General features: G+C 32.5%; 1 protein-coding gene across 3 annotated transcripts in view; it reads right to left on the bottom strand.

Moving 5' to 3' along the window:
• The window catches only part of Csmd3 (CUB and Sushi multiple domains 3), a 1,108,856-nt gene that overhangs the window by 16,400 nt on the left and 1,076,176 nt on the right, over positions 1-16,280 (bottom strand). For all 3 annotated transcript variants that reach the window (XM_076835404.2, XM_076835403.2, XM_076835402.2), the window contains 6 exons: positions 13,128-13,307; positions 11,384-11,557; positions 8,126-8,299; positions 7,140-7,213; positions 2,750-2,861; positions 205-384 (listed from right to left, as the gene is read on the bottom strand). In XM_076835404.2, coding sequence (XP_076691519.2) covers positions 205-384; positions 2,750-2,861; positions 7,140-7,213; positions 8,126-8,299; positions 11,384-11,557; positions 13,128-13,307 — 894 coding nt within the window. The remainder of the gene's footprint in view (positions 1-204; positions 385-2,749; positions 2,862-7,139; positions 7,214-8,125; positions 8,300-11,383; positions 11,558-13,127; positions 13,308-16,280) is intronic.

Here is a 16,280-nt window from a genome sequence, read left to right on the forward strand (position 1 = left end):
TCAGCAATCAGACATTATGGAGAGATTTGAATAATATTTCTATGTTTTGGGATACAGAAGTGTTCACATAATTCCTATTCTCAATGCTGGTCAACTAATATCACTTGTTCTTAAGCTAATGGGAATTAAATTTCTGTCTCTTGTATCCAAGGAAGGCCTAATAGTATACCTCTTGTGTTAAAAGCTTCTATGGAGAAAACTTACCCTCACAAACAGGAACTTTTCCAGTCCAGGTGTTGTCAGATCTACACACTCTGTGTTCTGTTCCACCTGCTAAGAAAAAGCCAGGCTGGCAGGTATAAATTAGTGTATACCCATGAGATGGAAGGTCCATTCCTACAACATTTGTGTGAGCAGGAGTTTCTGGTTGTTTACAGCTGTGGGCTATATTAAGAAAAGAGAACAGTGTTAATTTACTACATGCATTCTAAATAAATTTTGAGATGAGTCACAATATAACTTTTAAAATCCTTTAATTATATTATTGAAATATATATTTGATTAGTTATCCTAAAAACCCAAGGAAAATGTATCAATGTGACATACTAATACTCTACTATCTCCTAACAAAATGATCAGGAACACTGGTAGATGACAACAGAGAAAATGAAACAGGGAAAGGAACAAAAGCTTACTATGGCTAATTAAGCTCATAAATGTATACTATATCACCACTTTAGAGAGTCACAATGAATAATAAAGTATATTAAAGGATCTAAATGTCCTATGGTAAGATGTCTTTTAAGTTTTGTCAAGCTCAGGTTTTGCTTTCATTTGATTTACTTGTGCAGTCCTGGGCATTGAATCCAGAGGTGTTCTACCACTGAGCTATATCCCCACATCTTTTTTGTTGTTATTTCCCCTTGAGAGAGGATCTAGCTAAATTGGCCAGGCTTGTCTTGAACTTGCAATCCTCCTGTCTCAGCAGTAGCTGAGAATATAGATCTACACTACTATGACTGGCCCTAGAGTCAAGTTGTTTTTCTGTTTTGTTTTTTTTTTTTTAAGTTTAGAGAATATTATTTTATGATTTTTATGTATTTATTATAAATAATAAAATAGTTTCTAATTATAAATACAAGTATAGCTGATTATATTGCCTTGGTAGTAATACTTACCTATGTAGAAAATACATTTTAACAACTTTTTAATACATGGATCATTCCTGGCCATATTGGGGTTCATATGCTAGAAGTACCATTTCATTCATTTAACATTTTGTCTCCTTTTTCCATTTTTCTTTCCACTGTAATTCTCTATTTTGAATCCACCCTACCTCCCCACAGTTTGACTGCTTGTGTTATAAACACCACTCTTTCTCAATCAGAAATACATTTTTTACAAGAAATTTTCCTTCTTACATGGACAGAAGTTTTTAACATATTTTCATATGTATAGATACCCTTAAGGGTGGTCTCTGAGAAAAGCATTTTGTGGAAAAATTTATTTGGAAAAACAATATTATTTTCCACTTGTTTCCCAACAGAGGTTCATAATACTATAAATAATAGCTAACAATTTTTGTACCATGTGCTAAATATTTTGTTAAATAGTTTATATTTAATATAATTCAGTTAGTAAAATTACTTTATAATTTAATTACTTTAATACTCATGGAGTAAATATCAATAAGGATAAACAGAGTCTGCCTCTACTGCATTCTTTAGTCCCACATTATGCACATACTAGAAATGTTGAAATGCGAAGCTGTAATAGAAGCTATTAAACTTTATTTAAATTATCATATTCCAAACTTAGGTCATCAAAGAACATTGATTTATTATAAAAAACCTAGTATAGGACAGAAAAGCAATTATTCAGAGAATTTCTCCTTTAAGGAATTTTGCCATTTTAGTAAGTATAAGCCAACTAGAGAAATAACATGATGTCTCACTGGAGTGTTATGCTGCTTCTAAGTAAGCTACTGGTCTGGAAGGGTCTTATGATCATTCAGGCAGTCCTGAAAAGGGGTAGAGCAAACTCACAGTGCTTCTCTGGGGCTTAAGAAAATCCTAAAATCTAAATACCTTCCTACTGAGTGTTTCTGCTCCAGCATTCTCTATTCTTTTCTCTCAAAAGACACATAATTTAAAAGATTGGAGAGGATTTGAAAAGAGGGAACTGGAAGGAAAGAAGAGAGAAGAAGGTGACTAGTTGAAATATATTTTAAATGTATTATCAGATAAACACTATTTGATGATCTTATTTAATCCATTCAGCAAGTGCTCTCAACTTGAGATCAGTGACCACTGAGAGTATAGCAAATCTTGAAATAGTTTTCAAATTTTTACAAAGTATCCATGAATACTTTTTTTTTAATTGATATTTCTAATTTCCTTCAGATTCTCAGAAAAATTTTTTATAGGTGACTAAAAAACTAAGTCGATAGGTTGGAACATCTTGTATCTCAAACAATTTTAGATTGATAAGTACACATGTATGATACCAAAAATTAATCATCACCTATAATTATCAGGTGACTGAAACACAATTTAAAGAGCTATACCAAAAAAAAAAAAAAGAAAGAAAGAAAGAATGAAGTTAAAAAAAAAAAAACGAAATTCCACTTTATGCCTTCTGATCTCTTTAGAAAGGCTCCTTCCCAATGGACACTGGGTCTTGACATGGTATTAAAATTACATACAAAAAACATCTTATAATAATATAAAATCAACTTCACACATTTATTATATGGAAGAAAAATGTATATAAATTGTTACCCATAAGTATTATTTCTCTCAATACTTACGAATGCATTCAGGCTGAATCCCACTCCATGTGAGATCAGGGAGACAAGTGCGGGTTGTAGATCCTTGGAGCAAGTGTCCTTTTTTGCAGTGGAACTGTAGAACACTTCCTACCTATAAGCATATTAAAGAGAAAATAACATGTCCCAATGAAATTTCAAACACAGCAACAAAGAAAAACCTGCAGGTGAGAAAATACTTTGAGACAAAATTTTGTATGGTTGTGGTAAAAACAAAAATTTGAAATGTGTTTTAAAAGAAAATTGATAAAATTCATGATTATGTTTATATACCATCATGAAATATTTGAGTACCCAATAAGTACAAGGTGCCAAATTTTTGTTATAAGAATTTGAAGAAAATATATGATATCCAAAGTCCACAAACTACATATAAATAAAAAGATAGACAGCAAAATAGGTAAAGATAAGTAAAGATCTGTAAGTTTAAACATAAAAATAACACCATAAGAGGTATATGTATTTTAAAATACAAGAAGAGATCAGAGCAAATGTGGTTATTAAGGTTACGGTGATACAGAAGTCATGCAATCTGTACTGTTTTTAAGGATGAGAAATTACAATAAATAAATAGAACAGTAGTTTTTAAAATGTGGTCTCCAGGCCAGTAATGTTATAAATATCAGCCAGAAGTCTATTAGTAATGCAAGTTCTGGGGCATTACCCCAGATTCACTGAATCAGAACCTCTTAGGGTACAGTCTAACAATCTTATTTAACAAGAGTTTTGTGAGATTTTAACGAACACTAGAATTTGAGAATGACTGAAATAAAACTAGAGAAGTCAAGAACATGATGAGAAAATGTATGGAAGTAAAAATGCATATCATCCATTTTAGGAAAAAAAAAGAGTACAGTTGGTCAGCATGAATGGTTCACAAAGTAAGCAAGGAAGTTGGGGTGGAAGGGGCTGCATAAAGTGGAAAGCAGTGAGATATAGCAAATAATAACCCCAGGGTACTGTAGACTTGGCTTTAATTCTGTATCTGACCTTACTTGAGTCAGTTTATCTCCCCTCTGAGATTTATTCTATTATCTATATATAATGATAGACAAAATAGGATATATAATCCAATTCACCCTGGTATAGCGTATGTTTGTAATAAATTCTAACTGTAATGATGAAGTCAGAGCATACATAAGAATCAGTATTGAAGGGTCTCAAATGGCAGGCTATGGTATTTAGAAAAATGAAGAGCAGTAATTCTATTGATAATGTTGGCACTACTGTGGGAGGTTTGATTGTATGAAAGCTAAACTAATTCATGGCAGTGAGCCTGGGAAGGAAGTCATCAACTCAGAATATACTATAAGGAAAAATCAACAAGTTTTATTAAATAACTATAAGTGAAGGACAAGGTAAGTGACATTCAGGGTCTGTCACTTCAGACTGCCCCCAGCAAATGGAGTCTGAGAATGCTCAGTAGTTATTTCAGGACTTCTCCCTTAGACTCTGTTTTCACCCACTATTATGCACAACTTTAGTCCTGAGCTTCCTAGTTTAAAAAAGTTAAAAACTTATGAGTTTATATTAAAAAATATAAGACTATTTCAATGGAAATATGTTTTTAATAATTCATATTTATAATTTAAGGTAACAAAACACTAGTAACATGTTTACCCAATTACTTACATATTAATTTCAATTATATAGTGGACATCACACATAATTACAAACTGGATATTATTAGGTAATTTTATAGGGTTAAATACCTTATGGCTAAATATCTGAAGTATCAGATTTAAAATATTCCATAACAATACCTTTATGAAACAAAACTCTAAACTCAAATGATGCATATTCCATTGCCTAGAGTTCAATTTAAAGAGTGATACAGTTAATGAAATATGTAGATTTGGCACTTACTCCATAATTAATCTAGATGTTGTATCATCATTTTGACAGCTATTTCTTCCTAGACTCACTGCTACAACTATTCACTACTAATCTATTTTCAGTCAAAATTATTCCAACTTTTAATATTTTGGGTACAAAAAATGCATTATGTTGAGTACATTTTTCAATTAGAGTTTTCATGCTCTCTAGGAAGAGGTGATATATATTTATGTTAATAATTATATCTATATAAAATCTACTATGTACTCTATATAAGCAAAAAGTGAAATTTAAAAAAATGGTTTGAGTGCCCCTATAATTATTAACTTTCTCTTGCCCATACTTGCAGTGTGCTTAACATAGCTATAATTTTACTTCCTTACTACTGGCCACCTGATCAAACCAGGCTGAGTACACACTTGAGACATTCTCACTCTCTCTGAAAAGGTAGAACTAAGATTGTCACAATAACTTTCTCTGTATAGCTGAGATGTACATAGAAAGGATGCTGCCTTATCCATATGGCCAATCTACAGACATAGAAAATGAGGCAGATAAACTGAATGTAGTGAAAACATTGGCTAATACTATCCAGTACCTAGAATCTGGACTTGCTGTTTCTCACCTGGATTACTTCTCTCTTGGGGATTCAAACATACCTGCACATGATTTATAACACCTTTTAGGCTTAAGCTAGCTCTACATAGATTTTTTAATTGCAAGCAAAAATTTCTCTGAACTTATACATTTTGCTTATGAGACCAATGAAACCATATTCATTTGGAATCCACCAATAAATTGTTACTAGTTAGAATTACATATATTTTTAATTTGTGTTGGTTTGATATAGATTTAGCTAACATATGTAGTATGTACAAATTTATATATATACCAAAAACATGCATGAAAGAAAGCTGATATCTCCAATTTAACATACTTGGTATATTTTTAATTTTAATAGACATTGATATAATTATAATACATTAGACTTTATCATATTTGTAATCTAGTCTATTTGTATTTATCTAGGTAGAATCTAATGTTCTAGTAAATATTTGTTAGCCCAAATAATATATATTCAGGGTTAGGTTAAATGGTAATAAAACCTTTCAATGATTATGTAATAAAAATTTTTAAATGCAGAGTTAATTATTTTTTTCACTTTTTTGGCTAATTCTTCTAAAATCATTCATTTCCATTTCCATTATCTCAAAATAATATGAGAAAGGGCTTATATTTTTCAGAAAACAGCCTGATTTCATGCATAGACATTAATAGTAAGATTCCATATTCTCCCAAGATATTGTCACTAACTTGCTCTGTGATCAAAGCAAAGTCACATTCTTTTTCATTTTCCAGCCTATATGATGAGAACTCATGTGTGTAGCTAGTTGTTCATTTTTCAGGATTTAGATCAATTGATAAAAACCTTTTATGGAAATATGGCTTTCTAAAAACACTGATATAACACAGACTAAGACATATTTTTGCCCTTTTGTATTATCTGGACCAGACTGAGGCAAACCAGAAGAATTGGAAACACTATAAAATCAATGCTCACACTGTGCCTGAACTGTAGATAAATGAAAACTATTTTTAGCAACAAAATATGGCACTTTAGATGAGCCCTTCCTTTAGAAATGGATGTTCTTCAGGTTCACACTGAATTTCACTCAAAATAGCACAATTTAGAAAACTCTGCAACACAATGCAATTGGGTAATGTGTAAATTGGCTATTTCCTTTTGGAATCTGTATGCACTTTGGCTCCCTTTGGACCTGTGTAACAGAAAACTTGCTGAATCTCAACATAAAATCTAAATTGGAAAAAGAAAAAACAAGTAAGTCATCATCCGCACATTACTGGGCATGCTAGAGTATTCTAATACAACAATCCGACTTTGTGTTGTATAGTAATAGGGTATGATTAAAATATTTTCCAGAAATTTCCCATATCAATGTCAATGTCTAAAAAATATTTTAGTCTTATATGCAATAATTGTTTTATTAAATAACCATATCTATACATTTACTATTGTCCCAGAAGTCTCTCCTTTAACCTCTTTCCTTTTTTTTTAACCTTTCCTCACTGTCTCTCCACAGAATTTACTCATTTAGTCCTTCACTTATTCTTGCTAATTATCCCTTCCATACTGTCTTGCTTATGGATTTTCTAATACTTGCTGCTATCTTTACTTTGTTTTCATTCTATCCTCATATTCACTCAGCCTTTTCTTTTTTTTTTTTTTAATTTTGTGGCCCTCGGGGTCTAATCCAGTTCCTCACACATTCTAAGTAAGTGCTCTTCCACTGAGCCATATCCTTAGCACTCAACATACTTTTTTGAAGCAGCTTTCCTTCTTCCTGATTTCCTTAACTCCCACTCTCTTGTTGCAGATTGCCTTTTTCACGTATTCATGAATGCAGATAAGCATGACACTTTCTGTTTGTGTCATCAAGATTATAAGCACCTGAAGCAAAGAAGCCTTTCTACCTAGTTTTATTCTTAAATGGAAATATCTATTTTAAGTACCCACTTGAAATCCAAATGTATTGTTCTGAGATCCATGCCGTGGCACTCCTGGGTTTTCACATGAGGTACGAGTGGGTTCTAAAGTGAAGATTAAAAACATAATATTCCTTTAAAACTTATAATAGATACATTTCTCTCATACAAAACAATTTTAAGTCATCTGGGGTTTAGTGAAAGTATCCTGAATAATAAAAAGAATATAAATCTAATAGCACTTCTCCATGGACATAATCCTGCTAATGTTAAAGCAAGAAATTCAGGTAGACTGCATTTGGCATTTATTATGTAATATTTGAACTTTGAACCCTTCTAATATTAAAAGCACTTGACACTCAACTAACCCTGGAGATACAAAGTTAAGGAAAATAAAGGTTATGAAAGAAGTACATGTGCATAAAACATTTCCTCAAGGACTTTGCTAAGTTACGATTTCAGATAGAGAAATATTTTGTCTGAAAGAGTAAGTTATTTAAAGAAGCAGGATTTAGTAATTTGCACTTAACTGACATCTCTAGGATTCAGTTATAAGAATGGTAGAGCAGGTAGTCTCTCAGTTGCTTTACATGACAGGTTATTTGGTTAGTATACCAAATGTGCCATTAAATGTTACGATTACAAAAATGTATTTACAGTCATTTTGAAATCCATATCTTTTGGATATTTTTGGAGCAAGTTTCATTTTGTATTAATATGCATAATTAGCTATAAATATCTAAATAATTCATTGTATTTAATAATGCCATTATTCTGAAATTTTTTTATTTTCATTTTACTGATATACAACAAAATTACTTCAGTCTTTCTCTGGAAGTTTAAGGTGCTAAAAATAATAACATGTTCTACCAATATTCATTTATAGAGTCTTCTAATTACTTCTATATTTTGTTTCTCATATTTAACTAAATGTAGATTTTAAAGAAAACCATAAATTACAACCATTTTCTATTAGCACCAAAATTACTAAGCATAGACGCCTTTAATGAATGTTACCTATACAGTGCGGTGATGAGCCACTCCACGTGCCATCAGCTTGACATATCCTGGTGCTTGATCCCACTAATATGAAAGGAGAATTGCAGCTGAACGAAACCTCTGACTGGTATATAAAGCTTTTGCCTTCTCGTTTTCCTTGGGAAGGTATACCAGGGTCACCACAAAACTTGGCTAGAAGTTAAAATAAAGATATTTACAGCAAAAATTTAGAGTCAGGAGAATAAACAGTTTATAAAATGATGACAACTCACAGAAATACTGCACGAGGAGGGCATATTGTCCATAATAATCTATCCTAATTAAGGGGATAGATCTACATAAATACATTGTGAATGAAAAACTCAGTATACACAAGGAGGGCATATTGTCCATAATAATCTATCCTAATTAAGGGGATAGATCTACATAAATACATTGTGAATGAAAAACTCAGTATAATATTTAAATAATTGTATTCAGATATTTTTCTAGCATACTGCCTTCATAAATACTTTGTAACCTTGTTTTACATTGATGAGAATCAAATCACATATCTGTACTTATATTCTGGAAAGTTGGAGAATACTGAAAAGGTATGACTCTAGGTAGCTATGTCACACCACAATGTTCCAGCTTGCTATTTACAACTAACATTTTTTTTTTTTTTCAAATTGGGGATTGAACCCAGGAGCTCTTTACTACTGAAATATATTCCACATCCCTTTCTACTTTTTTATTTTGATACAGGTTCTCACTAAGATGCTTAGAGCCTCACTAAATTGCCTAGGTTGGCCTTGAACTTGCGAACTTTCCATTGTCCTGCAGTTGCTGGGATTTAGGACATGAGCCACTACTTTCAGCTTACAACCACCCTTTCACACATATCTATAAAAGATATGATTATTTGTTGTACTCTGAACACTTGAATCCCATATCTAAATATCCTATTTCCTTCCTCTTCAAAGTAAAGCTGAATATTTTTGAGAGAAATGAAGGCCATCAAAGTCCAAATTTATATGGAATTAAGAAATATCAGTGGTCTACAACAACTACTCTAATAATGTAGTGTTTATTAGTCTAAACAAATAGACTACATAATTTCATTTACAATCTATTTATTACCTGCTAAAGACAAATACTGTTTTCAGTGGGTTTAGGCATTTGGACATATCAGTAAACAAAGAGTAAATAATCCTTTCTCTTATAGAGCTTAAAGTGAAACTAACAATAAACACATAAAAAAGAAAGAAAGGTAGTATGAGGGAAGGCAATAAGCTCTATAAGAAAAAAAATAGTTCAAGAGAAACCTGTCATGTCGGTATGTGTGTGCATAGTGGGTGGCAAGAAGTAGAGATAAATGTCCCATAAACTGGCAAAAAGGTATCTCACTAGAAAAGATAGGAAGGAAACAGTGTTCAGCCATGCTGATTCTCCAAGGGAGCATTGCATAGGGAAGAAACTAATGCCAAAGCTCTGTGCTAGGGCATATCCAACAAGCTGGACAAAGAATAAGGAAGCCAATATGATTGGACCAGCATGAGCCTGAAGTGTAGTAGCATATAAGATCGAGTCATTTAAGATCTAGTATATAACCCAGGCAAATATACCTACACCAAATGCTTTCAATTCCTTTATTGTGGTCACACTTCACAATGTATGCTTTGTTATTTTATTCATTTTGAAATATACTCAATTTTTAAATGTGCAGATTCAGCACCTAAAACTTATTTCTCTGTGAAGCAAAGAAAACAACCATATATTTTTCAGAGTAAGTGCTGCCTTAGGATTATTGTAGGCTGGACAGTGTGAAAGGGTCTCTAACTGGACAGGCTACCTGACAGGAAAACAAGAAAAAATTAGGGATCCCAGGTCAACTGGTGTACGTGCCTACCCTCACCACAGAATACCTTGTTTGGAGGCTCACTATTCAAAGAACCTTCTCTGAAGTATTCTAAGATAAACCTACACTTTCAAATCTCTTTTCTAACAACTTTTTTAAAATTAAAAAGAAAAGTAATTGGGCTGGGGCTGGGGCTGGGGCTCAGTGGCAGAGTACCTGCCTAGCATGTGTGAGGCACTAGTTTCGATCTTTAGCACCACATACAAAAATAAATAAAATAAAGACACGCTGTCCATCTACAACTACAAGAAAAATTTTAAAAATAAAAATTAAAAAAAAAATGAAAGTGATCATTGAATATATATGAAAACAAAACAAATTTTTCCAGAGTAAAGTAATACAGGTAAAATAATACAAACATTGGTTTATCGTGTTTTCTTTTAATTTTCACCATCGTTCAGGATATTATAAACTTTGCTGCATCCAAGCACTCTGGCAGCATAATCTCAATCCTGAAGGTTAGGAACCTTGTTTTATTAAATTTCATACATCTAGCATATTTTGAATTTGATGCATGCTTTCTCAGTGAATTTCATCAATGAGCATTTCAGCTTGGGCAATCATTTCTATCATTAAGTTATTTAATGGCCTACTTCTGAAGTGTTTTTCTTGCATATTTCTATTGAATCATTCATCTCAGTATCTTATTTTTGTGCAATAAGAAAGAGAGGAGGGAGAGACAGCCATAAAACTCAATTCTCCCCACTGTGTTATTCCCTCAGTTTTCTACCTGGGGATTTTCATTTAAGTAAACCAAAGACTACTGATGTTGGGTTAACATCTAAGTAGGGTCTAACTGTCTACAACCCATGCTACAATAATTTATGTGTAACATAAATGTGATTTTTGTTTTGCTTTACATTCTTACAAATTAATCCTGAAATAATGCTTTGGGGGTATACAATAATCTCTCTAAAAATAATTATCTGTAGTTTCTATGCTTACCCTGTTAATTTTAGATGTACAAAACAATCATCATCATGAGAACTTAATATGAATGAACATGTAAAAGTGGCATAGGTTTATTGTGAAAATAGATTTGTGGATAGAAATTAAAAAGTAATCAAATGAGATAAATTGGATATAAATAAGAATCATTTTGCAGAAATAATCTAAGAGGGTCTGTGGGGAAATTTTGAAAAACATAGTTTGAAAAGTTTATCAAAACAGTTAAGCCTAAGATATGAGGACAGACCAGAAAGAATACAATAAGCATAAAAAGAGTATATAAAGAGTAGCTATGCTGGAAAATACTGACTTTTTAAATTTGAGTTTTAACTAAGCATTGGAGGGAGCTTAACAACCTCATATCTGTTCTGGTAAATTTGAAAATTTGTCATTTTAACACATCATCATAATATGGAAATTATACTTACGTAAGCACTGAGGTACTTCTCCACTCCAGGTACCATTCCCTACACAGGTCAAAACAGCAGGAAAGGAAAGTTCATATCCTGGAGAACAGATGTAGCTAATACTGAAGCCCCAGTCAAAATTTGTTCCTTCCAGTCTTCCATTAGAGATCTGTGGTGGAGTTGGGCAGGTAACAGCTGCAATTACATTAAAAGTGATTAAGACACAGCTGTTGAAATATCCTGAGTGTAAAAACAATAAATAAATATCATTAGAGGAAGCATATGTGCTAATTTAACCTTTTGGAGGACAATGCTATGTGACATGTTTTATTCTCCTAGTAGTATTCCTGAAACATCCCTGAAATTAATCCCTCCAAGATAATGGCTAGATAATGGCTACTGGTTGTCAGAGATTCTTTTTTTTTGGCAAGATAATGGCTACTGGTTGTCAGAGATTCTTTTACAAAATAGCAAGCTTCCTGCCAGTTAAGGAAAGGCTGTATACTACTATAACTGATAAATTATTGGTTTTATATAAAATTATTTTTCAAGACTTTTAGGCTAAAGAGCTTGGTGGTTTGGCTATATATGTTATCAGCATTGTAACTAAGGAATTTAGAAATAGTTATGTAGCAGTTGGGAAAGTAAAGATCACGTGTCTATTATAATAGTCGAATTGATTCCCATAACCACTTGGGTTCCTATGCTAAAACCTATTATAGAATTTATAAATGCATTGCTAAATTTTTAAAAATTTATTTGGTTTAAATTGTTTTAAGTTGTCCTCAAGCAAAAGAAGGTTGATTAAGGTAGCAGAAATGAAAGGGATAGGAGAGGTACCAATTTCAAGGCCTAAAAATGAGAATGATAGTATTATGATGAATAGCAACATAGATAAAAAAGTTTTAAAGTTTATTAACAATGCAATTGCCAGTGTGGATTAATGAATGTATAACTTATAAACTTGTCTGTTCACATATTTTTAATATACTAACTGTATATTTATAGTGATCCAATTCAGAAAGTGTATAATCCAGAAAAATGTCAAGCACATCGAAACCATTATTTTTATTGCAAACTATTAATTCATAGACATGTACAAACACGCATGAATTATAAAATTCAACCATTATAAAACAATACAAATTGACACTGCATTCAAAAATAATCATAAAAATTGGTGGAACTATTAGGAAAACATTTCCAGTGGATGAAATAAACAGCATATAGTAGCAAATCTAAACCCATATAGACAGAAAATAAATAATTAAATTTTGCATTCTTTGAAGAAACAAGTGCTCCCTTTTCTTAGAAGAATTACAGTTCTATAACTCAGACTAGCTGTTCCTAAATTAGAGAAAGTTTTTTCCCCCATCTTTAAATGACTTGACCCAAAGTGGCTTATTGGTTTACCAAATTAGTTATAATTCATTAAAGTTACATTCTTTGCAAAATATTCACCAATAAATATAAGTAATAATAGTGATTATATATCAAAGTACATTCTATTTGTGTTCTTTTTGTTGCATTCATTGTTCCCACTTACAATAAGATATAATGCTTTTTTTTTCAAAATATCATTGTTAAATCCTGTATATTGCAATAGGCTTTTAAAGAAAAATGTATACACCATTTCTTAGTACCATGAAAAAGAATGAAACTGAAAATTAAAAAAAAAAACTGAATGTACTTTAAATTTTCATATAAAAATTAAGGAAATATGTGGTGGTTACCACTTGAAATGTTGATAAAATAATCATCATACCTCTACAAGTTGGCATTATTCCACTCCATGTGCCATTAGTAGTACAAGTCCTGACTCTGGAACCATTTAATTCCATCGTATAGCCTGGCTGGCACATGTAAGAAACATTTTGTCCAACCACATAATCATCACCATATCTCAATCCATTGGCTGGTATGCCTGGGTCTCCACAACTGATGACTATCAGTATTGAATTAGAAGAACAGATGGTTAATGTGCATGTATTTAATGAAGAGAAGCAGTAAGCATATGGTACACTTAATACATAAGCAGGGGAAATTAGTTATCATTTTCATTTTTAACTATAAAACATAAGCATATTTAAACCACATACTGGCAGTTCTTGATTATGATCAGGTATGCTTATTAAAAATTCTATACACATGGTTCAGAAACTATCACTTAGAACCTTAAAACTCTAGGTAAATATTCTATTACATTGTAGGGAATTCCAATGCAGTAACCCTTTTTAACCTGCATTATATGACCTCAGAAAAACCATCTTATGGAATCAGATTTCTAACATAGTATCTGAAATTTTTACTCCTACATGTGCCTTGCTGTACTAAGAGCATGTTTTCCCCACAGCATCACTCAATTGGATATAGCAATAGATTTTAATCAAAACAATGCTAAGACAAAAGAAATATTTTTGAACGAATATAAAATGTGAAATGATTACACGTAGGGTAGTATGCCTGATTTGTACACTCAGTGGGCTCAAATTTTTAAAAAGAAAACATTACTCATTTGGGGGAAATCAATTTCCCATTTCTAACAAATAATTATCAACCCAAGCAAAAGGCAACCCTCAAAAAATTGCAACCTGTACCCTAGAATGTACTTGCTACCTGAACTTGGATGGGTTTGAGGTCTTACAATCCAAATTCTCCACCAATATTCCATAGTATTATCAACCTAATACAGGGATATTTCTGCCCTCAAGCACACCATGCATATACCATCTAACCCTCCACACTTGTAATGAATCCCTACTGGAAGGTAAGGACAACAGAGAAGTGTGAACCTCTCTCTACTAATGACACAATCAATCAGCAGTGTTAAAAGCATTGATGGTCCCAGAGCAAGAATGAGAATATGGAGGCCAAGCAGGGTCAGGGCTACCAGGCTGTGAGGAGCCAAAGCCTAGGACCTAACTAAGGAATACTGGGAGGCAGAGTGCTCATTCCAAGTTCTCAGCACATGTTCCATTGTCCCAGTGGAATTCGGTTATAAAACACAAATTCAAAGATAAAACTATTAAGAATTTAGGATGGCCATGAAAGAGCATTAGTTTCTAAACACAGGATCCTTCTAAGCATGGGATGATTATCAACTGCACTGATTTTTATATCCAAGTGTCACTGCATGTATAATATAATGACTTATTTATGACACTACCTAAAAACTTTCAAAAGATTTGAGAAAATCTTAGAAAATACAAATAACACAAAATTCTATTTTAAAATGAAATATATCAAAGATTATGAATAAATTACAAAAGTGCTAACTTTTTTGAGGCAAAAATTTTGAGTAAGATTTGGTCAACAAATTGGGTAAAAGTTTTCAGGCAGCTAAGAAAAAGCAAAATACAAGTTATGGTTTTTATTTTCTGAAGATTAAAAACAATGCAATAGACTTGCCTTTTAATCTACCAAGTCTTTTTATTCTTAAAGGGTAAGTAATTTTCTCAGGTAAACTTGGATTATTATTTCTCCCTCTCTTTCTCCCTCCCCTCCCCTCCACTCCCTTCCCCTCCCCTTTCCTCCCCTCCTCTCCTCTCCTCTCCTCTCCTCTCCTCTCCTCTCCTCTCCTCTCCTCTCCTCTCCTCTCCTCTTCTCTCTGCCATTCTCTCTCTTTTTATCTCTCCACATCTTTCTTAAATTAACATTTCTCAATATTTTGGAGGTCCAAGTCAGACTGAGACAGTCAGCGTAGTTAATTAATGATTGGGTCAGGAAGATAGGGGTTTATTCAAAAGGAAATAAAATGCTAATACCTCCAAGAGCACTTCCCTCTCCTCAAACTTGTTGCCAAGGTTACCTGCCTCTAGGGAATTGTTTCTCTCAAGGAGTTGTTCATGAATACTCCCTGGGCAGCTCCTTTCCTGCCTTTTCTGCCAGATATAAAAAAAAAAAAAAAACAGGGAGAGGTAAACCCTGAACAGTTCTCTTATCACCCTTTTGGTCACCAGGTAGGCAAGATAAGAAGAGGAGGGGAAACAAGAAGAAATTAAACCTAAAACCTATAAAAGAGACAGGATACCCCCACTCCCTCAGGGCACCAGCTCTGGACACCCTCCTCTCTAGAGGAGTCTCTCTCTCTCTCTTGTCTTGACATTTCCCAGGTGTTCAATCTTCAACACCAGGGGAACTGGACATGATTCTGATTTTCAAGACCAGTTTCACAAGGTTAAAGACTAAGAACATAATATGGGACTTCAACTGAATTGTATTTATTATTTTGTATTAAGATTCATCAACAACTAAAAAAAATTTTAAAAAGATTTATGAATAGCAATATTTTTTCATATTATTCTTACCTGTTGAGCCCAGGAAGTTTTACAATTATGAGTAACAGCATTTAAATTAAAGAATGATATTAAGGATACTCAATTTTATAATTTTTGGAGCCCACAAGACAGTTTATTGAAATAAAACTTTTGAGTTCTTCTATCTTACTTCTATTTAGAGTTTTGTATACAGAAAGATTTTTATTCCTATGATTATGGATGAGTAAAAATATTTTTAATGATACAACTGAAATAGACAGGAAATTAAATAATCATATTCTTTACTAAAAATGATATTTCTTTCTTGCAGTTTCAAAATTTATAATCATGTGAAAATGATTATATACTTTCACTTTTTATTAAAAATTTATTTTGGGGGCTGGGGATGTGGCTCAAGTGGTAGCGCACTCGCCTGACATGCGTGGGGCACTGGGTTCGATCCTCAGCACCACATAAAAATAAAAAAATAAAAAGATGTTGTGTCCGCCAAAAACAAATATGGAAAAAAAATTCTCTCTCTCTCTCTCTCTCAAAAAAAGTTATTTTAAGTCATCTTATATTTTTGACCATTATTACTAATTAAGAAGAGCAATTAACCACATCTATAAATGGTTATTTTCTAGACAGTGCTTTTAGAGACT

Source organism: Callospermophilus lateralis, chromosome 16 (genome assembly GCF_048772815.1).
Source record: "Callospermophilus lateralis isolate mCalLat2 chromosome 16, mCalLat2.hap1, whole genome shotgun sequence".
In the NCBI taxonomy this organism is placed as follows: domain Eukaryota; kingdom Metazoa; phylum Chordata; class Mammalia; order Rodentia; family Sciuridae; genus Callospermophilus; species Callospermophilus lateralis.